The 27,512-nt window shown below is 41.8% G+C and overlaps 1 protein-coding gene across 6 annotated transcripts in view; it reads right to left on the reverse strand.

Annotated features, from left to right (window-relative positions):
• Positions 1–18,744, reverse strand: part of RUFY1 (RUN and FYVE domain containing 1) — a 60,711-nt gene extending 41,967 nt beyond the window's left edge. For 2 of the 6 annotated variants that reach the window (XM_082379307.1, XM_082379304.1), the window contains exons 1-4: positions 7,995–8,079; positions 7,554–7,727; positions 6,046–6,163; positions 1,220–1,321 (exon numbers count right to left, since the gene is read on the reverse strand). In XM_082379307.1, coding sequence (XP_082235433.1) covers positions 1,220–1,321; positions 6,046–6,163; positions 7,554–7,713 — 380 coding nt within the window. In that variant the 5' untranslated portion in view covers positions 7,714–7,727; positions 7,995–8,079. Of the gene's footprint in view, positions 1–1,219; positions 1,322–6,045; positions 6,164–7,553; positions 7,728–7,994; positions 8,081–16,856 lie in introns of those variants that run through there. The other 4 variants (XM_082379306.1, XM_082379308.1, XM_082379305.1 and 1 more) reach the window with 4 other exon arrangements.
• Between the last annotated feature and the right edge of the window lie 8,768 nt (positions 18,745–27,512).

Below are 27,512 nucleotides of genomic sequence, written 5' to 3' on the forward strand. Positions count from 1 at the left end.
TACCTCTGGTCTAGGGTTAACTCCTCTGTTTGGACCCTGGACCCCAGTCCTTCTCATCGCTTGGCTCCTGTGTTCCTGAACATCACTCTGCCCCTCCTGTCCACCCTGGCTCCTTCTTTTGTGTTGCTATGAACTACTTCTACACTTACATTCATGTCAACATAAAGTGGGATCCCACAGCCTCCTCCACCACCCATCCAAGGATAAAACTCTTCCCTCTTCCCTGTGTCCCATGGAACAACACTGGCTGCTTTTACTTCCTTACCTCCAAGTCACCTCAGCCATTACAGTGAGGCTCCACCCATGACTGCTCTGGTCACCAGCCATTAGCTAATGTACCATCGTGTGTGTGAGTACATGAGAACTTATTGTCCTAAGAATTAGTTGTTTAGAACAAAATCTGTACCTCAGTGTTACTCAGTATAGCGGTACTCAAAGAAGAGTACAAAGTACGTGAACTATTTGAAATCAGTATTTATCATGAAAAGATATGTTCAATAATAAGCCATGACTTGAAAACAATGGAAAATTTTGGGTGACAGGCCATACTGTAAAAGACATTTTTATTTCAGTTAGATAAGAGAATTATCTCTGGAGAGATCTGTTCCTTGTAAATGCTCATATTCTGGAGAAAATTCCTCTTATAATGGTTACTTTTGTTTATAGAGTTATAAATATAAAAAATGAACCCAGTCATAAATTTCAGAGATAGACAGTTCGTCTTTACTGATGCCAAGAGATATAAAAGTTTACAAACTGAATGTGGAATCCTAAAACAGGTAATCTAGATATGTTCTTTTACAAAAAGCAGGGTTTTTATACTTTAAAATTGCCCACTGAATCTAGTTCAAGTCATTTTTCCCCTATTATCATCCAATCAAATACCATTTTGTTGAAACTTAATGTAGTATGCTGTCAGGGTACCTAATCTTAGGTATTTTTGAAGAACTATCTTCAAAATGACTTTTCAAAATGAAAATATACATCTTCATTCATAAAGACTTCCAGACATCAGTGCTCAAAAAATAAAATACTGCTATTTTAAAACTATCAAAAAATAAAATACTGCTATTTTAAAACTAAGCCACAGAATAGTTACACTTAATAATAATTTGAATAAAAACTGTACATTATACATTCTTGCTTTAATGCCGAATGATCTACAGAACTGTGTTCTAATTACGAAGCAAAAGCTAAGCCAAGATAGGTGATGAAATACCTTAAGAGATGTTTATTGTCTATAAGCACTTTCAGATAATCTGCCAGTTTCTTCTGCATGAGTGCAAGATAAAGCCAAGCTCTGCCCCTTCCCACAGCTGTCCTGGAATTCAAACAGAGAATCAAACTATTATGGCATAACAATAATAACAACAAAAAACAAAGGGAAAAAAAACAACTTAGCCAAGGAGAAACACATGTTCACGCATACACATGCTTGTGAATGCAGAGAACGCTGTAATAGAGCTGCCCTGGGGGCTGGGGGAGCACACTGCCTGGGAAGGCTGAGGAAATGGCTCACTGCATTCTTTTGGGTACTGTTTGAAGTCTGTATCATGGGCATGTATTCTGCACCACCGCCCCCCCCCCAAAAAAAAAAGGAAAAAAAATTTAAGCCACAAACATCTGATTTCTGGAACAAATACAATTAGATAAAACTTTGCATGTATTCATAAAATTTCACAGGTAGCCAGGAAATACCAGGTTAGATTGTATAATGGATAACTTCTCTTTCAAAAGACGAATATAGAACGTAGTTGTTAAAGGGTTGAAGTCTCACAAGATTTCTAGGGCATTAGCTCAAAGGTACAATTTTATTTCTGATGTGGTAAAATACACATAACATAAAGTTTACCACCTTACCCATTTTTAACTGTTAGGTAGTGTTAGGTACATTCACGTTGTTGTGCAACCAATCTCAAAGGTGTGATTTTGAAAAGATCTGTTTTAAACATTAAAAGAAAAAAAAAGACCGCCCAATTGTAGACCTAACATTATTCAAGGAAAAAAAGATCCTGTTCTAAGCAGAGTAACTGCATTTGTAACACCCAAGAGAGTATTAGAGGTACTGCTATAATCAATATCAGCCTCAAAGGGTCAGAGGGCACCCAACTTAATCAATACAAAAGACTGGATTCCCCCCTTCTCCCTTCAATAAATGATGTAAAGCCAGAGTAAAAAAGAAAGGAAATAAAGTAGGAAAAAAAAAGATATCTGATGTTGGCATGATAGGAAAAATGGACACTGACATGTGCTACCTGGTGGGAGTGCAAACTGGTACAATTCTTCTAGAAGGCAATTTAATGACAGCAGGTTATCAAAATTCTACATCTAGTAATATAAGGAAATAATTTAGGAGGTACACAAGGACGTATGTTTGGGGATGGTCACCACTGCACTGTTTGCATAATGAGAATTTGAAGACAACCACAAAGGGCAAAGTGCGAGGAGCTATACAAAAATGATGTGGATGACTATCATGGCAAAAGGTTTAAAATCTGATATTAAATGGGAAAAAAAGCTACAAAACAGTACGTACAATTTAATACTTGATTTTTTTTCCCCCAGTTCCCCACCTCTGTACAATATACTGCTCTTAGCTTAGGTTCACTTCCAAAACATTTTTATGCATGCGAAAATAAATGTAAATTCTATTTTTCTCTCCTTTTCACAAAAGAATTAGTATGCTATATATGCCGTTCTGCAACTTGCTTATTTCACTGAATATCTGTCATTTTGAAATTCTTTCCAGACACGGAATTTTTCGTTCATTTTTTCATAGCTTTAGAGTGTTTCAGTATTGGACTGCACTATAATTTATTTAGCTGGTTTTTATCTAGGCTGTTTCTAATCTTCCGCTGTTACAAATACTGCTGCAACAGGTATTTGTGTACATGTGTCATTTTCATGTGTTAGATCTACGAGATAAAACTCCTAGAAGTGGAATTGCTGGGTCAAAGGGTAGATGTATTGGTGGCTTTCGTGGGTAGTGCCAAACTGTCTTCCATGAGAAGCAGTGCAATAATGAGGTCACTGGGGGAGGTGGAGGGGCATAAAAATAGAATCTTATCTATTTGTCTGTCCGACTATGCACTGAAAGGGTCTAGAAGGATACTGACCAAGATATTAATTGTAGTTTTTTTTTCTCAGTAGTAAGCTAACAGAAGCACCTTTTTTGTTTCTTAATTAAAAGTTATGTAATAAGAAAAAAAGGTTTTTTTTTTTTGTTATCTTGTTTTTTTAGAATTTATTTATTTTTGGCTGTGTTGGGTCCTTGTTGCTGCGCGCGGGCTTTCTCTAGTTGCGGTGAACGGGGGTTACTCTTCGTTGCAGTGCGCGTGCTTCTCATTGTGGTGGCTTCTCTTGTTGCAGAGCCTGGGCTCTAGGCATGTGTGCTTCAGTAGTTGTGGCACACGGGCTCTAGAGCACAGGCTTCGTTGCTCCGCGGCATGTGGGATCTTCCCAGACCAGGGATCGAACCCATGTTTCCTGCATCGGCAGGCGGATTCTTAACCACTGCGCCACCAGGGAAGTCCCCAAAGAGGTTGTTTTTAATTTTCAAAAAAGAGAGAGACAAGCTTTGTCTGTTGTCTGGGTTTAAGTGCCAATCTTAAGTGTAATCTTATTCAGTGTGTAACAGTATGTTTAATAATAAACCATGACATGAAAACAATGAAATATTTTGGGTGATAGGCCATACTGTTAAAGATATTTTTATCTCAATTAGACAAGGACATTAAACTCTAGAGGGATGTCTCTCAGGATGCAAAGTTCGTCCTGCAAGTTTCAAACCACCTTAGAGCAAATAGTCTCTACCCTCAAAAAAAATTCTGGTCATAACTTCCAAAATAACTGCAGAAATTTTAGAACTTTTGTTACTATTTAATGAAATAGTAAAAACACTGCAGCTCTTTATAGAGCAAAGCAGTAGCCTTTTCTCACGTGGCTCCCAACAAGGCTAGTCCTCCAGAGGCATCAAGAGGAGGGAGCTACTGTGTATCTCCTTTTTGGCAGACAGAGGGAGGATTCTGGTACTTAAGCTACTTACTTGTTTAGCATCCACAGGGAACAGAAGCAGTGAGTTTAGCTGACAATAAGCTCTTTGTTAGCACAACAAGACTTCAAAAATGCCTCCCGTGCCTAAGTGGAAACAGCCTGAGTGCAGGAGGAGGGAGAGCCCTGCTCCATCCAACCAGGCCGCCCAGGGACACGGTCTAGTGCTGCACTCCTGAGGGAGTGAGCTCACTGGAAGGGGATGGACAATAGGACCACATAAAGAACAAGTGGAGGGACTTCCCTGGTGGCGCAGCGGTTAAGAATCCGCCTGCCAATGCAGGGCACACGGGTTCGAGCCCTGGTCCGGGAAGATCCCACATGCCACGGAGCAACTAAGCCCGTGCGCCACAACTACTGAGCCCGCGCTCTAGAACTCGCGGGCCACAATTACTGAAGCCTGTGTGCCTAGAGCCCGTGCTCTGCAACAAGAGAAGCCACTGCAGTGAGAAGCCCGCACACTGCAATGAAGACCCAAAGCCGTAGGAGGCTCATGAGGGGGTCACCAAATAAATATATGAAAGGTTGTCACCTGCTAAAGGTTTTCGCCTTAGGTGGTATAGGCCCAGAGGGATGAACCAGGGACAGAGACAGAAGGCTTAAGTCCTATGAATGCACAGGGCTCAGCAACGATGGAGTTTAGTGGGATTTAGAGGGTTTCAGAGGCCATCAGACCTGTGTTTTCTTCCTGGTTCCACCACTCCCTTGCTGAGGGACCTTGAGGAAGTTACTGAACTACTCTGAGTCTCAGTTTCTGCACTTGTAGGTGGGGACACCAACAGCTTAGTTCCTAGGGATTTGTGGAGGATAAAATGAGATAATGAAATGTCCTTAGCACATGCCTGGCACATGGCAGGCCCTTAGTTAATGGTGGTGGCTATTATTATTATCTGAAAATGGAATAAGCTGGCTCCGCAGGAGAAGGTCAAACAGAGGCTGGACAGTTGAGTCCCCTGTGAAAGACTCTGCCGGGAGAACTTTTGCATTGGCCTAAGGATCTCCAGGGCCCTTTCTAAATGCAGATTCCGTGATACGCCTTTTTGTGTTCCATTCAGTTTTTTTTTTTTTTTTTTTTAAATCTCTGCAATTATTAGTTTATTAGTATCATCCAGGACTCAGATGTTCAGTATTCTTCCTGAAATTACATAAAACAAATGCAAATGGAAAGAATCCAAGTCAAAATTATATAACAAAACAGCACTCCATCACAAAAGCGTGTAAAATTACAAGAACGCTATTTTAAAACACTGGCACTTTAAGAGAACGATAATCTCAAAATCCACAAAATTGCCAAATTGTTCCCTAAACTGTTAGGCAGATAAACATATGACCCCTATACGTAGGGATCCCAAGGGCAAACACAGATAAGGCAAACGATTCATCAGTGCCAGCCTTTCCACAAATGTCTCTTGTCCTGGAATCTAAAATCTGTTCCAAACTGTATTATTCAGAAAACTGCCCAGGTGCATCTGTGAGTCTTTTTTTTTTTTTTTTTTTAACATCTTTATTGGAGTATAATTGCTTTATAATGGTGTGTTAGTCTCTGCTTTATAACAAAGTGAATCAGCTCTACATATACATATATCCCCATATCTCCTTGCGTCTCCCTCCCACCCTCCCTATCCCACCCCTCTAGGTGGTCACAGAGCACCCACATGCATCTGAAGCAGCAATTCCAGGAGTGTAACAACTCCTTTTCCTCCTGTAACTGCTCTTTGGGTGACAACACCTTTTCACTATTTGACCTTGTATGACAAGCAGAAATCATTGTCCCCATTTTAAAGAAAAGGAAACTGAGGCTCAGAGAGGGGCAAATTTTCTCAAGCTTATGTGGAGAATGAGCAGCAGAGCTGGGACTAAAGTCTAAGTAGAGTGTAGCTTTTGCTACAATTTGTTCTAAATTAGAAAACGCTTTATCAGCAAGAAATAGAGAAATTGATAAATACAAGGAAGTTTTCTTAAAACATCAAATCGAGGTAACTACTTCTCACTCACTTTAATTCTGGCAGATTTCTGACACTAGTGGCTATATCTGACGCTTCTGGACAAAGTTTCTCCACCAGCTCCAAAGGACCAAAGAAAGATTTATTTTGGCCAATAAAACTCTTCTTAACTAAAAGGGAAAACAGAAGTGTTATTCATAAGAACAGGTTGCAAAATGTCTTCAGGGTCCCACAGTCTCTCTCCCAAAAGCCGAATGAATGCTGTAGAGCTGCACTGCTTACTCATTCTGATTCAGTCTTGGGGACTGGGAGAGGCCAGGTACCAAATGAGCTCTCCCTTCCTCTAATGAAAGGGTTTCTCTGATATACCCACTAGGCTCTTTCTTTCAAGTATTTATTGACCATGAAATAAAACAAGTGCTCAAATGATCACCTGTGAAATACTTGCCCTTTCTCCCTCCTATGCCAAAGTCAATTCTTGATTTCAAATCATCACCACCATGATGCCAAAGTCAATTCTTGATTTCAAATCACCACCACCATCTCTCATCTGAACTGCTGCAATAATCTCCTAATGGGTTTCCCTGCTCCTAATACCATCACCTCCCCACCTTTCTAATCTGTCCTCCACAGAGCTGGAACTTCTTTTAAAAATGTAAGTTAGATCTTGTTTTTCCCTTGCTGAAAATCCTCTAAATACTCTTAGAATAAAATCCAGCTCCTCACCTGACCTATAAAGGCCTACGTGATCCAGCCCATCCCAACTGCCCTGACCTCACCTCCTCCTTCTCAGCATGCCTCAGTTACCTGGTGTCTTCCTGAAACCAAGGTTGGTCCCACTCAGGACTTTGCACCTGTTTTGTTCTGTCTTTCTAGGAGGGCTCTTGCCCCAAACATTTGCAAGGTTGACTCCTTCTTCTCTTTTAGGTCTCAGCTCACATTTCACCTCCCCAGAAAGACCTTTACCTCTCACCCTAGTTGAAAGGTTTTTCCCTTGATTCTCTATCATTTAACCTATTTTGCGTCCCTGAATTTGTAGCATTTTGTAATTATGTTTGCTTCTGAGTTTGTTGTCTGTCTCCTCTTCTAGAACTGTGCTGTCCAAGGTAGTCACTAGCCACAAGTGCTACTGAAATGTAGCCAGTGCAATTGAGATGTGCTGTAAGTGTAAAACACAGTGGATCTTTAAGCCTCAGTGTAAAAAAGAATGCAAAATATCTCATTAGTAAGGTTTATACTGATTATATGTGTCAAAATGATAATATTTTGGCTATATTGGGATAAATTACTAAAAGTAATTTCATCTGTTTCTTTTCGGTTTTTTTAAAACGTGTCTACTAGAACATTAGAAATTACACATGTGGCTTGCATGGCATTTCTATTGGACAGCGCTGCTCTAGAATGTCGCGTCTTGTGGGCAGGGACCTTGTTTGTCTTGTGCACTGTTTGTCTTGTGTGCACAAGAACAACACCAGCACCCAGAACAACGTTTGGCATTGATGATGCTGGGAAACAGCTAGCCCGAATTTTTCAAGCCCCCGCCCCCGCCCTCAGGCTCACCTTTCAGCCCATGTTTGAGGCAGTGCTCCATCACTACAAAGAACTGCTGCAAGGGGGCATGGTCTGCATCCAGGCTGCGGCCCAGGCTCAGGGCAGACTGGAGCAAGACCTTGATGCTGAGTTTCATCATGTGCATCAGGTTGACACGCTCCTCCATCATCTGGCACTTGGAAGCTGGAGGACAGAAGCGGGGACAGCTTCGTTAGTGGACTGAGTGTAGCCCGGGGTGAGGAGGCTGGACGCGGAACAGTGGAGGGAAGACCGGCCAGGCGGTCTGCTCGGAGCGCGGACGTGCGGGTTAAGTGGCGATCGCAGCCAACTGGGCCCTGACCCCGGGAGGTCACAGCCGCATGTGGGCGGCGGGGGCCGAGGGTCAGACTCTAGAGGCCTCTCCCTGGTAGCTCAGCGCGTTGCTACGGCGACGACCCTTCCAAGACTCACCGCGAACGGCTTCTCCCACACCCCCATTCCATTTTTGACTAATGGAAGGGCGCAAACTCCAGGAAGCCCTGCCCCAAGCTAGAAGGCTTGCTGGGAAAGTGCTCCACCCCCTCTCGTTCCTATTGGAGGAGTCCAGCTCGCGGCCACGCCCATGGAGCTCACGGGCGCCATTTTGACTTTTCCGCCAGGACGGAGGTAGCGGCTTCCGGGCTTGGTTGGGTTGGTCCGCCCACCGGCCACGGGGCTTTCTGAGCCGGTTGTTTTGCCTGAGAGTGCCAGCCAGCCGGAGCCCTCGGGGAAGCATCAGTTCCTCAGTAATGGACTCAAATTTTCGTTGTTACCCATCTTTCGTCCACAATTAGTGGACAATTACGAGTTTTACACTTCTTTTGTAAATAAAACCGTTAGAATAAAATGAACTCAGCTGCTTTTCAACTCCATTAACCTTGTCACTTTGAGAGTAAAAGTTTGTAGTCAATATCAGCTATCCATGACAAATTCTTACCAAGTGTCATCTCAAGCCCAGGAAACTGTCACTCGAGAAATTAAAAACATAGACCCCAAACTATAACCTACTCCCGGCAGGAAAAATACCCCGGGCCAGCGCGCCCCTCTCTCCGCACCTGCGCCATCGTTCGGTCTTTTAAATGGATTGGGGTGGGGTGGGGTGGGGTGGGGATCTTATTGTTTTAGTTTGCAGTTGTTCATTACAGATGTTAAGCAGCTTTTCATGTTTGTCTCCTAGTATTCCTTCTATGAATTGCCTGTTAAATCTTTTAACTTTCTGGATTTGTTTGCCTTTGTTTTATTGGTCCGTATATTCTGGATATTAATCCTTTGTCTACCTGCTTTATTTCATGGGCAGTAAATAATATGGACATATAAATAGTTAAAAGAGCATATGTATGTGTAGCTAAATCGAAAAGAATGATATTATGACTGTGAATTCTAATACAGGTATTAAGTAAATATGGTTGCGACTAGAGACAGCCTGGGACTGAAAATTCTAAATTCTCATCAAAACCCAAGAGGACAGCTGCTGGGAAAGAAAAATCGGTCTAAACCTTTCATCTTGGTGTGGAAAAAGAAAAATGGACTTTAAGTAAAGCATTTGGGTGGGAGTGGTATAATTATTTTTAAATTTTGAGAGAATCCTATGTATTACATTTATAAATTTGAAAAGTTTAATGAAATGGATGATAGGCAAAGGGAATAGAAAATGTAAAACCCCATCAAGAAGAGGGGGAAATCCTGAATAGACCAATAACCACAGAAGCAATTTGTAAAGATTTATTCTTAGAGAAGATACCAATCCCCGGTCTAAAAACGAAGTCGTGTTGTTCGAATGGGAATACGTACGCAGCAAGTCCTACGGAGGGCTAGGCAGGCCCAGATATTTTAAGGAAGTCGATTTCTAGATCCTCAAGTTTCACAGGCACTCTTTCTCCTTCCACTCTACAGAAGAACCGCAATTCACTCCTTGTCCCATATCTTCCTCTTTTTTTAAAAAATAAACTTATTTATTTATTCATTTATTTAATTTTTGGCTGCATTGTGTCTTCGCTGCTGCACGCGGGTTTTCTCTAGTTGCTGAGAGTGGGGGCTACTCTTTGTTGCGGTGTGCGGGCTTCTCATTGCAGTGGCTTCTCTTGTTGCAGAGCATGGGCTCTAGGCACGTGGGCTTCAGTAGTTATGGCTCATGGGCTCTAGAGCGCAGGCTCAGTAGTTGTGGCACACGGGCTTAGTTGCTCCGTAGCATGTGGGATCTTCCCGGACCAGGGCGCGAACCCGTGTCCCCTGCATTGGCAGGCGGATTCTTAACCACTGCGCCACCAGGGAAGCCCCCATATCTTCCTCTTGATGCACTGACCTGGGGTGCAGAAAGTCTCACACACCAAATGGAGGTGAAACCTCCTTTGATGATTAATCAAGTCACCCAAAACATGAAGAGCTTCCAGTCTCTCATTGTTTTGTTGAACTTAGTTAAACTTGGTCTTGGGAGAGAGGGTTGGTCTCCAGCCCTCTGCTGGGTATCCTGAATTTAGAGAGTTAAAAAAAATTTTCCCCCACAAATATGAATATACTTAATTGTTTTCAGTCAGTCTCAATACTCATCCCCTGGATATGCCATTAACTTGATGGACACGTTCAATAAATTAAATGAGCCAAACTGCAGCTACAAGTTTTTGATGAAAATGGATTTCAAGTACATGTAAACTAACTTTTTAAAAATTAATTAATTAATTAATTTTGGCCATATGGGACTTAGTTCCCTGACTAGGGATCAAACCTGTGTCCCCTCCAGTGGAAGTGTGCAGTCCCAACCACTGGACAGCCAGGGAATTCCCTAAACTAACTCTTTTTGTCAAAAAATATTGTATTGGCAAGGTGTAATGAAATAAGCAATGTTTAGATATCCCCAACCATTTTGAGTGTTCTGAGTTAAAGTGAAAGAATTATAAGGCATAATTATCATCTGATAAGTCTTGATAAAGCCTTTTTTGGGGAACTTCCCAGAGGTAGAGAAATTTCTTTAATGTGACTAGGTTGCATCCTTTTGCAAGTAAGGTGATTTTCATTTGAACAAAATGAATATTTGAACAAAAATGAACAAAAACTTTTTTTGACATTAGATCAATGTGATTTGGGGCATATAACTTAGAAGGAGTTCAAAGACTTGAACAACATTACTATAACAAAACTGTCCATTTCATACCTGAGTCACTTTGCTGTACAGCAGAAATGAACACAACATTGTAAATCAACTATACTTCAATAAAACTTAAAAAAAAGTTTGGTAGAATTTACCAATGGGAAAAAAAACCCTGTCCATTTCTATTTCTTATTTATATGAGCCAGATTTCTCAAGGATCACATCTATAGAAAATCAAAAAAGAGGAATAAAATTGATTGAGTCTTATCACATTTTATCAGTAAATATATATATTCATCTACAAGTACATGCTAATTAAAAAACCAACACCAGCTCATGAAGAGAAGTAATTCCAAGAAAAATTTATGTATAATTACTTATAAAATTATATTTATATTCCTTTAATCAACTTAGCATTACTAATAATTCTAATGGTAATTCGTTCCAGAAGAAAAAAAAATTTTTTTTTAATTTATTTATTTTATTTATTTATTTTTGGCTGCATTGGGTCCTTGTTGCTGAGCACAGGCTTTCTCTAGTTGTGGCGAGAGGGGGCTACTCTTCGTTGCGGTGCGTGAGCTTCTCATTGTGGTGGCTTCTCTTGTTGCAGAGCATGGGGTCTAGGCCCGCGGGCTTCAGTAGCTGTGGCTCGCAGGCTCTAGAGCACAGGCTCAGTAGTTGTGGTGCACGGGCTTAGTTGCTCGTGGCATGTAGGATCTTCCCGGACCAGGGCTCGAACCTGTGTCCCCTGCCTTGGCAGGCGGAGTCTTAACCACTGCGCCACCAGGGAAGCCCAAGAAAAAATATTTTATACACTCAGCTTTAGTCACAAGAAAAGTTTATTACATTTTAATTAATTTACATATTTTTTCTGAGATGTATGATAGGATGACCAATAAAAAATATTTAAAACGTACATAAGTGGATTGGAAATTCAAGTCCAAGGAATAAAAGGGAAAAATGTAAAATTTTCAAATATTAATTAACTTGTTATTTATTTGTAAGATGGATGGTAGTGTTATCAAATCATTAAGGTAATTATATACCACTTGATACACTTAAAAGAATGATATCATGGTTTTATTTTAAAAAGTCAATTTTACAATAAACCAGAAAATGTATTCTAAACTTTAAAGTTATGATGAAGAATTTTATGTATCAACTTTAAAAGCTGAAGATTTTTTTTTAGGGGGTCATGTGAACAAAAAATGTGAAGACTAGTGCTTAAGGCAGTGGCTCCTACCATCGTTCCTGGGAACACAGCAGTGTCCATCCCCTGGTTGGGTTAGTCACCTATTCCCATTTGAGCTCAATTTAGGGTCATGGAAAATTGGAGCTGGAAGGATCTTTAAGCTGTTTCATCTCTCAATTTTATTAGCTTTGTGACCTTGGCTAAGCTATTCACCTCTCTAAGCTTTGTTAATAATAGTTCAACACAACACACAGAATGTCACAAAATTCTATACTTATTGAATTGCTAAGTAAATGGTCTGATCAGGGATCTCGACCTTGACTGTTGTAGAGGGGCTGGGCCTGTAACATAAAAGAGTGACGCAGTGAGAGGACAAGCTGGAGAGAACGTGCAGCCACCTTCTTGCTGGAGGAATGCTGACTGATCATATGTGCCAGATGGGAGTTTTCAGGAGAAGCTGGTGATCTGGATTTTTATGGAAAACCTGGTAATTGGCTAAAAAAATTTTAAATGCTTATAAAAGCATTTAAGTATAAACTATGCAGGATGGAAAAAAATGCAACTACCAGCCACAAACATCTCAAAGGGCTGCTCTATACCTTTGGTGTAGAGAATAAGTATTCACTTCAGGGAGTGGATTCTACATATATTTTTTTTTTTGATCGGGTTCTGAATTATAGAGAATTAACTAGATTCTTTATAAATTTGAGTTTTAGTTTTGATTAGCCCTTTGGTGTCTTGAAAGATCTTATAATACAGTATGGTGTTACCCTGTACTGACAATGAAGAAAACCATTTTACACTTTCCTAATTTTCCGGAATTTTCACTTATCTCAATGGCTAGCTTAAGGAGTTCAGCAATGTGAAATGAAAAAGTCATCGTACTTCATTTTGGAAGGAGCAATATCACTTGTGCAGAGGTGCTCTGACACATGGAAAAAAAATTTGCCATGGAAGACAACAGAGAAAGGCATAATACTTATCACCTACCTAATGCCAAATATATATCTAAATACTTTTAAAATTAAAGAATGACTTTTTCAGTGAATTTTGTTATTCATCCTTTAGGACAGGGGTCCCTATCCCCCGGGCCACGGACCGGTACTGGTCTGTGGCCTGTTAGGAAGTGGGCCACACAGCAGGAGGTGAGTGGCGGGTGAGCGAGCGAAGTTTCATCTGTATTTACAGCTGCTCCCCATCGCTCGCATTACCACCTGAGCCCTGCCTCCTGTCAGATCAGCGGCGGCATTGGATTCTCTCATAGGGGCACGAACCCTACTGTGAACTGTGTATGCGTGGGATCTAGGTTGCGCGCTCCTTATGAGAATCTAATGCCTGATGATCTGAGGCAGTGCGCTAGTGCTGGGGAGTGGCTGCAAATACAGATTATCATTAGCAGAGAGGTTTCACTGCACAGAGACCATAATCAATTGCTTGCAGACTCATATCAAAACCCTATCAGTGAGTGGCAAGTGAAGACAAGCTCAGGGCTCCCACTGATTCTGCATTATGGTGGGTTGTATAATTATTTCATTGTATATTACAACGTAATAATAATAGAAATAAAGTGCCCAATAAATGTAATGTGCTTGAATCATCCCGAAACCATTCCCCCCACCTTGCCCCCTGACCAAGTCTGTGGAAAAATTGTCTTCCATGAAACCGGTCCCTGGTGCCAAAAAGGTTGGGGACCACTGCTTTAGGAGGAGGCATTACTTTAAAAAGCACGATGTAGAACCCTGTGTGTGTATACTGTGGTTTGTGTGAAAACTGTGTGTATAGAGATGAAAGCACATGTTACATGCACAGACACTCTGAAATACAATAGGATTGGGGACAGTTTCTGGGAAGGAGGACTTATTCTACACTGAGTGTCCTTTAGTACAGTTTGCTTTTTGTTTTTGTTTTACCATGTGTATTACCTTTAGAAAAAATACCAAAAAACCAAACAAGATAACTACAGAGAAGGCAATCATTGTGGCAAGTTGTGCTGCCAGACCCCACGTGGGATAACATTTTAAAACAAGTATTCAAAGCGTTCCACATTCCACGACATTCCACAGCATTTTCCTTAAACTTGTATCACCAAAAAAAAATTTTATCTGGCAATAGTGCTGCTCACATTCAGTCACCGCTCCTTCACCACTCCCTCTGAATAATCTCTGTTCTCACTGCTTTTGTAAGCTGATACGCAGATCAATGGAAAAGAGATGAAATGAGCCAGCCCTGACTGGAGTGGTGGCCGCCATCTTCTCCTGACCTGCTTTTCTGAGGCCTCTGCAGAGTATGCTACCCAGGGCTCAGGTCCTTTTCCCCATCCCCACTCCTGTCCTACCTGATGGCTTCCAATCTGGGTTACTCTCGGAGACCAGCCACACAGCTCACCCCAGCTGCTCCCCACACTTCTGCCCTCAGTAAGCCATGTTCACAATTTTCGCCAGATTTGAGTGGCAGTTATTTACTTAATATTTTCTTTAAATTGACTAATTAAAAATCCATATGTATATATTACAGCATTTTACTTATAAAATTATTTAAAGGCATCAAGGCATTGAGGTGATGTGACTAAGAGCACAGGCTTGAGAGGCAGCCTGTCTTGGTTCAAGTCCTGGCTCTGCCATTTCTAAGTAACTTTGTCAAATTACTTCTCTTTAATGCAGTTTCCCTCTTTATAAATAGGGGATAATAACGGTACCTACCACGTGGGGCAGGCTACGTGGGCGGAGGCATGAAGTCAACCTCTCCCTCCCATGGCCGTAAGTGACAGCAATTTCCTGCAGGGATGCAGTCCCTATCTGGTTGGGTGGGTGAGAGGCTGCTGCCCAGTGCCTGCCTAATGTGCTGTGCCGCTGCCAGCCTGGGGCAGGCCAGTGCATACCTGGCCCCGCCCTGAGAGTCAGACAGCATAACCCCAACCCTCCCTGGGGCAGCACTGGTCATGCAGTGTGGTCAGGGAGGGGTAGGGAGAAGCCCCAGGGCAGTTCAAGTGGACCAGAGAGGCAGAGAACCTGTCCCAGGAAGACAGTGGAAGATGGGACCACACAAAAGCCCGGCTCCAAGGCCCCCACACATGCTCCTTTGTCCCATCAGACTTCACTTAATACAAATTCAAAGATAAAATTAGTAAGAATTTCTATCATGGGGCACTTCTGAGTACCTGGCCCTGCACAATCACACTGATTAAAGCCTGCATTGATTGCACATCATGAAGCCAGTTCAGCGATCACCTAGGATTATTGTGAAGATTAAATGAACTAATGTATGTACAGACCTAAGACTAATATCTGGCACCTAGGAAGCACAATATAAGTGCTGGGTATTATTCATAGCATTACCATAAATAGAAAACAAGTATTTTTCAAATATGCATTTGTTCAACAAATATTTATTATTCTGTGCTAGGCACAGTTCTAGGCACTGGCACATTTTATTTATCACCAAACAGCTAACGTGTATTATTTGCTTACTAAGAAGCCTCCAGAAGACCCCATGCCTTGACTCTCAGGACTGACCACCAATGGTGGGCATACAGTCAAACACCCATTGATGTGTGTAAAGGTAGCGAGCTAGTGGGAACTAGATTCCTGAGTTAAACAGGCTCCTTCATTACCTTCTAGTCCTAGTTTCCATCGCCAAAGAAATATTGTTTTCTATCTCAAGTCAGATTTTAAACTTTACTCATTAATCTTTCTTAACCAATGAAACTCTCACAATTCACTATCCTGGTGCCAGTGTTGACTTCTACATCAAATATACATTGGACAGGATGGAATCAAGAAACCTCAAAGGCAGGGACTTCCCTGGTGGTCCAGCGGTAAAGAATCCGCCTTCCAACGCAGGGGACGCTGGTTGGATCCCTGGCTGGGGAACTAAGATCCCACGTGCTGCGGGGCAACTAAGCCCGTATGCCTCAATGAGAGCCCCCATGCTGCAAACCACTAAGCCCAGGCGCCCTGGAGTCTGCGCGCCACAACTAGAGAGAATCGTGTGCGCCTCAATGAAGATCTCAAGTGCTGCAACTAAGACCTGACGCAGCCAAAAAAATAAATTAAATAAATATTAAAAAAGAGTACTTGTTAAAAAAAAAAAAGGAACCTCAAAGGCACACTATAATGTAATGCTTCTTAGAGAGCACTCCAGTCTTTAGTGAACTCTGCCCCACAGCACTTTGTGTGATGAAAATGTTCTCACTGCACAATCCAATACAGTAGCCACTAGCCACGTGTAGACTACTGAGCACTTCAAATGTGGCTGTTGTGACTGAGGAACTGAATTTTTAACATTTAAACATCACATGTGGGTAGTGGCTACTGTATTGGTTGGCACAGCTCTAAATATTTGGCTTTACAGGGCTAAGTCACACTCTAAATATCATAATCATTTAATGTTTCCATTCTCACTCATTTGCTGAAACTCTATTATAGATGACAAAGGCTTAAAAGGACTATAAGAGATCATTGGGTGAACCACAAAGTTCCTATTTAACAGGCTGGGAAATGTGGTGACTTTTCTGCATGACACAGCTAGTTGGTTGTAGAGCTCACCTGGAACCCTCACCCCCTTAATTCCGCATTGGTGCTTTGACTCCCCGGTGAGTCGAGATGCGCCGTCAACAACTGGAGGTGTGAGCCAGGATGGCATTTTGAGATTTAAAGCAGAGAACAGTACGGTTTCATTTCTTAAGTAAGTCCTTTAAAAATTAATAAGGACTACCTAAGCTTAAACTCGTACATTTTAAAGTATAAAGTTCACCAGTGAGAATAAGAATGCTGCCTGGGGAACACAACTAGAAGTGAAGTCGCCCCAATCTCAGGCCACCCACGCCCACGTATTTATCTTGGCATGGACACACGGTATAAAGAAAACAGACGAGTAGTTACGCGAGTTAACAGGCTGTTTTTTTAACAACCTGTCTAACAGGCTGAGTCGGTTAAGCACCCTTGCCAGCCTGGCTCCCACCGTAAAACGGCCACCCGTCCCACGGAAACATCGTGGGTCGCGCCCGGCCGGAGCCTACCTGCGCGCGCCGCGCCCTCCGCGCCGCCGTCCGCACCGCCCAGCCCAGCGGCTGCGCGCAGCGCGCTCCCGCAGCTCGCCGACAGGTTGCCAGTGGCCTTCCGCGCCAGGGTCAGGATGGGCGCCGACCAGCCTTCCGCCGCCGCACGCGGCTTCGCCGCCCTCCGCAGTTCGCCTGGGCCCGGCAGCTGGCTCCGGTCCACGATCTCAAACTCTTCTCCCGGCTCCGGCCCCGGCTCCTGCCCCGCCCGGCAGCGGTCTTCCCCGTCGGCCATCTTGGTCTTGTCACGTGGCCCCAGCAGGCAGCGGACTCGGCGCGGGCGGGCGCTTTTGCGCCCTTGCTACTAGTTTTTCGTGTTCGCGACGGGACTTCCTTCTTACCGCCCTCCTTTCTTTTCTTTCATTTTAAAAAAGCTCGGGAAAGTGCAAATCATAAGAAGCACCCACGTTCTCATCACCTGGGAGGACTTGTTTTCGTGGAAGTTATTCTTGGGCTTTCTCCTTTTGTTGTGGTGCATCCAACCTGGCTTGGGCACAGCCCACATGGCCGTAGTTTTTTTTGTGACACTATTTCCTCTTTTTCATTTTCATTTCATGCTTTACTTCTACGTAGTGATTTTTCTGCAGCAGTTTTCAGAATAAGCCCTAAAAGAGCGGGTAAGGAAACTGTGGGACAGGTGAGGCAGGAAAGCAGGACTTTTTAAAAAAAATAACAAATCTACAGCTTGGCAGGAAAGAGCACACTGTGGTGGACTGGGAATCAGAAGATCCGGACTCTGCTATTAATTAGTTAAATGGTGATAATAATAAAAATAATAAAACCAATTAAAAAAGGAGCACATGGCAGACGTGAATAATTGTGATGATTATCTGTTACTCAACTATGTGGCTTGGGCCAGACGCTCCCAGCAACTAGAGAAAGCCCGCGCGCAGCAGTGAGGACCCAACACAGCCAAAAATAAAAATAAATAAATAAAATTAAAAAAAAAAGAATTTAAGTTGCAGATATTTAGAAATCAAAAAATTTTTACATTAAAATTTGGATATTGGCCTTCTCTTGAGACATAAGAAGTCTTTTGCAACTCAGTATACTCTCTGATGGCAACAAACTGGTGGATTGGATGTTGGCTGCCCTTTTTTTTTTTTTTTTTTTAATTAAAAAATTGTTTTTTATCAGAGTGTAGTTGATTTGCAATGTTGTGTTAGTTTCAAGTGTACAACAAAGTGATTTAGTTATACATATATGTATTCTTCAGATTCTTTTCCAATTTAGGTTATTACAGAGTATTGAGTAGACTTCCCTGTGCTATGCAGTAGGTCCTTATTGATTATCTATTTTATATATAGTATTGTGTATATATGTTAATTTATTTTGGCTGCATTGGGTCTTTGTTGCTGCATGTGGGCTTTCTCTAGTTGCACGAGTGGAGGATACTCTTTGTTGTGGTGTGTGGGCTTTGCATTGCGGTGGCTTCTCTTGTTGCAGAGCACCTCTCGGCACGTGGGGCTTCAGTAGTCGCAGCACACCGGCTCAGTAGTTGTGGCTCATGGGCTTAGTTGCTCCGTGGCATATGGGATCTTCCTGGCCTAGGGGTCGAACCCGTGTTCTCTGCATTGGCAGGCAGAGTCTTAACCATTGCGCCACCAGAGAAGTCCCCGTAAGTTTGTTTTCTGAGTCTGTGAGTCTGTTTCTATTTCGTAAATAAGTTCATTTGTATCATTTTTTTAGATTTCACATATAAGTGATATCATATGATATTTGTCTTTGTTTTACTTCAATTAGTATGATAATCTCTAGGTCCATCCATCTTGCTGCAAATGGCATTATTTTATTTTTATGGCTGAGTAATATTCCATTGTATATATGTACCACATCTTCTTTATCCATTCATCTGTTGATGGACATTTAGGTTGCTTCTATGTCTTGGCTGTTGTAAATAGGGCTGCAATGAACATTGGGGTACATGTATCTTTTTGAAGTATGGTTTTCTCCAGGTATATGCCCAGGAGTGGGATTGCTGGATAATATGGTATTGGGTTGGCCAAAAAGTGCCTTTGGTTTTTAAGTAAAAATAAAAGACACTTTTTTCATTTTCACCAAGAACTTTATTGAACAATATTCACCCGTTTGTTCCACTACCCTCCGCCATTTTTCAGGCAACTTCGTAATTCCATCTTCCCAAAACTTTTATCTTTTTGAGCAAAGAACTGTTCCAGGTACCCTTTACAGTCTTCCAGGGAATTGAAATTTTTTCCATTAAGAGAATTTTGTAAAGACCGAAATAAATGTAAATCCAAAGGTGCAATGTCTGGTGAATACAGCGGATGGATCAGAACTGTGACAGTTTTTGCCTGGTCATCAAAGATGACATTGTGATTAACATAACCAAGCTGGTGCAAATGATTTTCAATGCTTGATTTGGATATTTTGAGTAGGTAGGCTATCTCCCGCGTGGTATAATGTTGATCTCAATTAATGTCTCGATTTGATCGCTATCAACTTCAACTGGTCTACCTGACCGTGGCGCATCATCCAGTGAGAAATCTCCATCATGATACTTCGCAAACCACTTTTGACATGTTCGATTGTTTCGAATGAAGTTAAAGACAACTAAGTGCTACTAGAGCCATCTTACAGAAAAAACTGAAAGAACATTTTGGCCAACCCAATAGCTCTATTTTTAGTTTTTTAAGGAACCTCCATACTGTTCTCCGTAGTGGCTGTACCAATTTACATTCCCACCAACAGTGTAGGAGGGGGTTCCCTTTTCTCCACACTCTCTCCAGCATTTATTGTTTGTAGATGGCTGCCCTTTTAGAAGCCAGGTTCTTCTGGCATCTTGGTCTAGCTCCTTTAACTAGTTTTTATTATCTGTCTGGTCCCTGGAGGCCAGTTGTTTTCTGTGGGGAGAGTGGGGTGGGGAGTGACTGAGGAATTTGTGGGCTTGCTGTTTGAATTTTCACAATGTTTGAGGGGATGCTACTGGTCTTTACTGGAATAGGGTAGACGGGGTATTGGGTAGTCTGGAAGAACGGTCTGCATCCTTCATTACTTTCCAGTGTCGCCGGACAATCATGTAGGTGAAAAGCTTGTTTATAATGATCAGAGGCTGGAACCTAATTCCATTTTGCATAAAAACGTAAACTTTTTTTGGGGAGTAGTTTTAATATTCTGTCAGGCTAGGTTATGCTGCTGTAACAAATAACCCCCAAATCTTCGTGGTTTAACATAACAGAAGTCCTTTTCTTATCGAGATATTGAATATAGTTTGCTGTGCTATACAGTAAATCATTGTTATTTATCTGTTTTATATATGGTAGTGTGTATCTGTTAATCCCATACTCCTAATTTATCCCTCCCCCTCTGCTTCTCCTTTGGTAACCGTAAGTTTTGTTTTCTGTGTCTGTGAGTCTGTATTTGTTTGTACATAAGTTCATTTGTACTATTTTTTAGATTCCACATATAAGTGGTATCATATAGTATTTGTCTTTGTCTGACTTACTTCACTTAGTATGATAATCTCTAGGTCCATCCATGTTGCTGCAAATGGCAATATTTCACTCATTTTTATGGCTGAGTAATATTCTATTTCATATATATCTATATCTATATCTATATCTATATATATATATCTATATATCACATCTTCTTTATCCATTCATCTGTTGATGGACACTTAGGTTGCTTCCATGACTTGGCTATTGTAAACAGTCCTGCTATGAATATGGGGTGCACGTATCTTTTCAGATTAGAGTTTTTGTCTGTTCTGGATATATGCCCAGAAGAGCATTTTAACAAATGCCTTCTGTGTGGTTGGACCTAGTCCTTTTCTCCTCCCTTCTCAGACTTGTTTCTCGTGTCTTGGATTTCATTGGTCTGCTGCCTCCTGCTGAGTGTGATTCCTTCCTCTGCCCATTGCCATCACTCTCACTTAAAAAAAAATCTTCTGAAAAAAAAAAAAAATCTTTTGGAGGATTCTCAGACTCCATCTCTCAAATCAGGCCCTGCCCGTCTATGCCCAGTACCACTGCCTGAGTGGATTCTTGCCTGGTTTGTAGTCACTCTCCAGGACACCTCCTTGTGCCTTGCAGCTTTACCTCCTCCATCTGTTCTAGACACCTCAGCCAATGACTTCCAAGACCCAGGGCTGATCCTTTCACCTTCCTGCTTTCAAGTCTCCCTTTGCTTCCCTGTGGCAGGAGGCTTTGTCTTGTCTTTGTGCTGCAGTTGCAGATTGCTCATTTTCTCCTTGGTGTGGACTAGAGGTTGAGTTATGCAGCATCCCAGGATGTTTGGGTGACTTGCTTGAGACTGAAGTGGTAGCCAAAGAGATGGATCCTCGTGGCTTCATTGGGATTGTGAGTTGACCTATCAGTAGGGAGTACTTTACTAATTTTGTCTCACATGTATATATTTTGTACACTTTGACTTGCATTTCATAATCTAGGAGAGTTTCACTATCTGGACATAGTTGGTACCCTGGAGCCAAGAATGGCCAATTAAGGTCAAATCATTTTTCTGAACAATGCAATATGAAGCACACACAATTGGCTATGGTCTTCTGCCATAAGTGTTTACCTATAAACAAAACAAGCTTTTAGAACAGCACTGTCTGATAGAATCCTTGGATGTAAATGTTCTAGATCTGTGCTGTTCTGTATGGTGGCCAGGAGCCACAGGTGGCCACTGAGCACTTGCAATGAAGCGCGTGTGACTGGGTTTTAGGAAACCTAGGGGAGAAAGGAAGAAGGGAGACAGCACCTGTAGTAAACAGTGAGACACTCCCAGAAGGGGCAGCACCCCCTAGACCTGGTGGAACAGGCAACCCTGATGAGACTGGAACTACCTGCTGGAAAGACTTCTTTTTGTCAGTTGGGAACATTTGAATACAGATTGCATATTAGATATTATGGAATTATTGTTAATTTTGTTCAATGTGATAATGGGTTTTGGGTATGCCCGAAAACGCCTTTATTTTTTAGAGCTGATTTAGAGTATCAAGTGGTAACACCTCATGATGTCTGTAATTTACTTTAAAATACTTCAGCACAAGAAAATATTTGTTGCAAACATGGCAAGATCTTGACAGTTTTGAAATCTAGGTAATGAGTGTAGGAGGGTTATTATGTATTCTCTCTACTTTTCTGAATGTCTGACTTTTCATAATAAAAAGGAAAAAGATATATAAAAAAGTGACTCCATATGAAATAGAAGCCAATGTTTCATAAAGACTGAAAAATCTTAGGGAGTTCCCTGGTGGTCCAGTGGTTAGGACTCAGTGCTTTCACTGCCAAGGAGCCGGCTTCAATCCCTGGTCGGGAAATAAGATCCCGCAAGCCGCACAGTGTGGCCACAAAACAAAAGGACTGAAAAATCCTCACAAAAGACTTGATTGAGATTTAATTTTGAATAATGAAAACAAAAATAAGTTACCTTTATCATATATTTATCAAAATTTAGAATGTGTTTGCAACCATGTGCTATTTTTATAATGAGTAAAGAATGAATAAGTGCTAATTTTTTTTGCACAATTTTTCTGAAGAAAATCACATTATATAGCTTTATTCATTTCACATCTGACTCACAGTGGAGTCAGAAAGAGGGTCCAAAAATATTTAGGCTTCATATTTTTTCTCAAGGCCGCTTTAATCCTGCGATAGATAAACCATACCTTATTTTGGCTACCTTTTCATTTTATTTGTATCTCTTTTCATGTAGCTAGTACTCAAGCTAGTTGGCCCAAAGTGGAAAAGTAATTATCCCATTCACCATGCTATCGTCCTTCTAGATATTTTTGTGGGATGTCTCATAGGAACAAACAAGCTATTTTGCAATATTATTACTCTATGTTTGAGCCCATCTAAGCTCACTCTTCACTTTTAATATGTTCTAAATTTACTATTGTTTTCAACCATTCTGTGTTGAAGCTCCTGTTGGATCAGCAGCATTGGTTTTCTTTTCTGCCGATCTTACGTGTCAGTGGCTTTGTGTGGGATTGGGTGGGACTTGAGCATCACTTTTGTTTACTCTGTGAATTCTTGCATCGTGTGCAGATTTACGGCTTCACTGTACAATTGATTTGCATTGTAGACATCTGACATTCAGCTAGAGACTGGCTAGCCATTGGCCCAGTACATGAGGTATGATGCTTTGGGGTTCAGCAGGAAATGAGCTTTGAGTAGGGATGGATTTTATAAGTGGTAGTATATTTTATAAGTGATAATATTAATATACTCATTAGTGAATATTTTAACATTACCGAGACTTCTGCTTCTCTGAATGGCCTTGTAACTGCAGGGACTTGGGTAAAATATCCTCAGATGATGAGTTTAGAACTGTAGAACTTGTTGTGGTGGTTGGTTATAACTGAATGGGATGTAGGTGCTGTTGCTGAGATGGCGTCAAAGTATGGCAGTTGAAAGGGTAACCAACTGAAAGGAAAACTCAGTTTTCCTACTCACAATACTTCTGACGCTAACTGCCCAGAGTTAGTGCAGATCCCACAGGGTAAGGGCTCAGTCCTACAAGACTGTTCCCTCAATTCAGATGCCAATCTAGGCCTCCAGTGAACTGAGTCCCCCTAAGACTGATATCATCATTAATGTACAAACTCAGGTTGTTTCTCCAGGGCAAGATGAGCTAACAGACCCCCAAGCCATGGACCACCTGGCTAGAGAATTTCAAACTGGAGACATCCTGACCCCTGAAATTACGATTAAGAAATGTCACAAGACGATGATTAATCCCAGCTTCTTTGTTCTTCCCCTTCAAAAACACCCCCAACTCAAAGGTAAGGTTGGAGCGGATCTGAGGCTTGTCTCCCACTCCCTTGCTTGATGCCCTGCAAATAAACCCTTACTTTGCTGCAAACACCTGCTGTCGGAGTTTGGCTTTCTGTGCTGAGGGCATAAGAGCCCTTGCTTAGTGACACAGGTGCTTCTGACTGACTGGCTATAAATAGGCAGTTCCCACAACCCCCTCCTCAGGTTTCATAACTTGCTAGAATGACGGAACTGAGGAAAATGCCTAACTTAATTACTGTTTATGGTAAAGATATAACTCAGAAACAGCCAAATGGAAGAGATGCATAGGGCAAGGTATGTGGGAAGGGGTTTGGAGCTTCCACACCCTCTCTGGGTGCATTACCCTGTCAGCACCTTGATGTGAACCCTATTGTTTAGGGTTTTAATGAAGGTTCAATTACATGATTGATTATTGACCATAGGTGACTGAACTCAATCTCCAGCTCCTTCCCCCTCCCAGGAGGCGGGGGTGGGGTGGGCATGAAAGTTCCAACTCTCTAATCACAGGGTTGGTTCTTCTGGCAACCAGCCCTTATCCTCTAAGGGTCACCTCATTAACATAAACTCAGGTATGTTTGAAAGGGGCTTATTAGGAATAACAAAAGATGCTCCCATCTCTCTTTCATTCAGGAAATTACACGAGTTTTAAGTGCTCTGTGCTGGGAACCAGGAGCAGAGATCAAATATAACTTTCTTATTATGTATCACAGTTATTTTATGAAAATAATCTTGTATTAATTAAAAATAGATAGCTCACTTATAAAAAAGTTAACCTGAGCATTTGCATAATGAATTTGCATAATGAATTTGTATAATGTGTCCCTAAGGGAGAGAGCCCTCATTATGTCAATGAGTGACCTGTCCTTTCCCTGCTTAGCACCTTGCGGTCACCATGGAACAGTGGAGAGAATCTTGAGTGCAGCCCAGCTCATGCTTTCGGAGGAAATACCAAGGGCCAGAAAGGTAGGCTTTAAAGCGCCTGCCAGGGACTTCAAAAACAATGGACTTTCTGTTTTGGTAACATTTTTCCATAACAGATCATATAAATTTACCTAGTACTCTCCCCTGCCCCACATTTTATTATGAAAAAATTTAAACATAGAGTACGTATAACACTTACCATGTCTATGTATTTATCCCTGTGTCCATCCATTAATCCATCTTATTTTTTGATGTACTTTAAAGGAGATTCCAGATCCTAATACTTAAAAAACCTTTTTATCTAGAAATAATTTCAATCTTAAGAAAAGTTGCAAAGAATAAAGATGGCACAGAGTACAACTGTATACCCTTTACCCAGATTCACCTGTGGTTAACATTTCACTCTATATGTGTTATCATTTGCATGTGCTGTCTCTCTATCTGTATTTATATATGTACATTTTTACCCTGAACTTTTTTGGGGGTATATTACATACAATTATGACCTGTTACACTTAAATCCTTTAGGATATATTTCTTAAAAACTGGGATATTCTCTTACATACCATGGTAAAGTTATCATATTTAACACTGAACATTTATATCAATTCCTAACTTAAAAAAATGATTGTACAGGGACTTCCCTGGTGGTCCAGTGGTTAAGAGTCTGCCTTCCAATGCAGGGGGCGCGGGTTCGATCCCTGGTTGGGGAACTAAGATCCCACATGCTGCGTGAAAACTAAGCATCCGCACTGCAATGAAGAGTCCGTGTGCAGCAACAAAAAAACGATCCCACATGCAGGCAACCCGATGTAGCCAGATTAATTAATTAATTAATTAATTAAAAAAATTGATCACACAACATGGTATGGATGTTATTGAATGAAAGTTTGTGTGCCCGACGCACAGTGAGGCCAAACAAACTGAAATGTTGGAGTTTGGAGCAGAGAAAGGTTTATTGCAGGCCTGAGCAAGGAGAATGGGTTACTCCTAAACTCCTCAAAGTGTTTCAGCAAAGCATTTTTTTTTAATTAATTAATTTTATTTTATTTATTTATTTTTGGCTGTGCTGGGTCTTTGTTGCTGAGGGCAGGCTTCTTCTAGTTGCGGTGAGCGGGGGGCTACTCTTCGTTGCGGTGCACGGGCTTTTCGTTGCGGTGGCTTCTCTTGTTGCAGAGCATGGGCCCTAGGCGCGCGGGCTTCAGTAGTTGTGGCTGTGGGCTCTAGAGCGCAGGCTCAGTAGTGGTGGCGCACGGGCTTAGTTGCTCCGCGGCATGTGGGATCTTCCCTGACCAGGGCTCGAGCCCGTGCACCCTGCATTGGCAGGCGGATTCTTAGCCACTGCACCACCAGGGAAGCCCTCAGCAAAGCATTTTTAAAGACAAGGTGAGGGAGGGGCATCCCAGGGTACGTGATCAGATCGTGTACAATCCTCTGATTGGTTGATGTAACAAGGTGGTTAATGTTATCAGTCCTTAGGCTCCTGAAGTTCTGGGGGCTGCTCTGTGCTCATGATCATCAAGTAATTAATTGCTTCCATTCCCTGGTGGCTTTAGCATCTGAAAAACTCAGGAAATATTCATCATGTGCATCAGATACTATTATCTGGGTACTTCAGAGAGGAGCTAAAGCAGAGGATATGGGGGAGTTACATGGAGGTATCTTCATTTATTTTATTTATTTTATTTATCAATTCCCTATTGTTGGATATGTGGATAGTTTCCTAATTTTCAATATTTAAATACCACTCTATCTTTGTGTACTTATCTCCTAGATAACTTTCTGGGAATGGAATTTTGGGTCAAAATATTAACATTAAAAAAAATCTTGATTTGCAGTAGATTGTCAAATGAAGATTGTACACTGCTACCAAGGAGTTATGAAAATGTTCACTTTCCTCCATCTTTCCAACACTAGATATTTATCAACCTTTAGAAAAGTGGGCCAATTTGATAAATGAGAAAGATGTCTCATCTTTCTTTGATTATTAAGTATAGATGCACTGTTAATTGCACGCCCAATATCAATTCCCTCTTCTTTTTTGCTAATTGAATGCTGATTTTGTTATTAGACTAAGCCCTACACGGGATACTCATGTTTATTACCTCCCTGGTAGCCAGGGGTGCCATGCGGCATAGTTCTGACCAATGAACTGTAACTAATGTATTGGGGCTTTTGGGAAGTCTTTTTTTTTTTTTTTTTTAAAGTTTTTTTTTTTTTTTAAAGAAATTCACTTTCTTCTATTTATTTATTTATGACTGTGTTGAGTCTTCGTTTCTGTGCGAGGGCCCCCCCCAGCCGCGGCAAGTGGGGACCACTCTTCATCGCGGTGCGCGGGCCTCCCACCATCGCGGCCCCTCCTGCCGCGGAGCACAGGCTCCAGACGCGCAGGCTCAGTAATTGTGGCTCACGGGCCCAGCCGCTCCGCGGCATGCGGGATCCTCCCAGACCAGGGCTCGAACCCGTGCCCCCTGCATTGGCAGGCAGACTCTCAACCACTGCGCCACCAGGGAAGCCCCCTGGGAAGTCTTTTGCTTTTCCTGATAAGTGGGAAAAACCTATAACATTTACCATGTCTGTCTATGTATTCATCAGCTGATGATCGACTTCCTTTCTCTTTTTTTCCTGCCTTGAATGTAGACATGATGCCTGGAGCTATGGCAGCTATTTTGGCATCATAATGTGACAAGCATGAGGGAATAGTCAAGTAAATAACTCTATTTGTTTAAGCCACAGTAAATCTCTTACTTGCAGCTGCAAGTATTTCTAAATGATGTATACCTAGTGAACCTGAACTTCATTTTGTGTGCTAGTTGCACAGTTTGTTTACTGCTGTATGATAATCCTTGGTTTGCCTGTCTGGCTCCTCTCTATAGTGGGAGCTCCTTGAGAAAAGTGACCACCTGACAATAACACTCACTTCTGTATGACA

This window comes from Balaenoptera borealis (assembly GCF_965194805.1).
Source record: "Balaenoptera borealis genome assembly, chromosome: 2".
NCBI classification, from domain to species: Eukaryota; Metazoa; Chordata; class Mammalia; order Artiodactyla; family Balaenopteridae; genus Balaenoptera; species Balaenoptera borealis.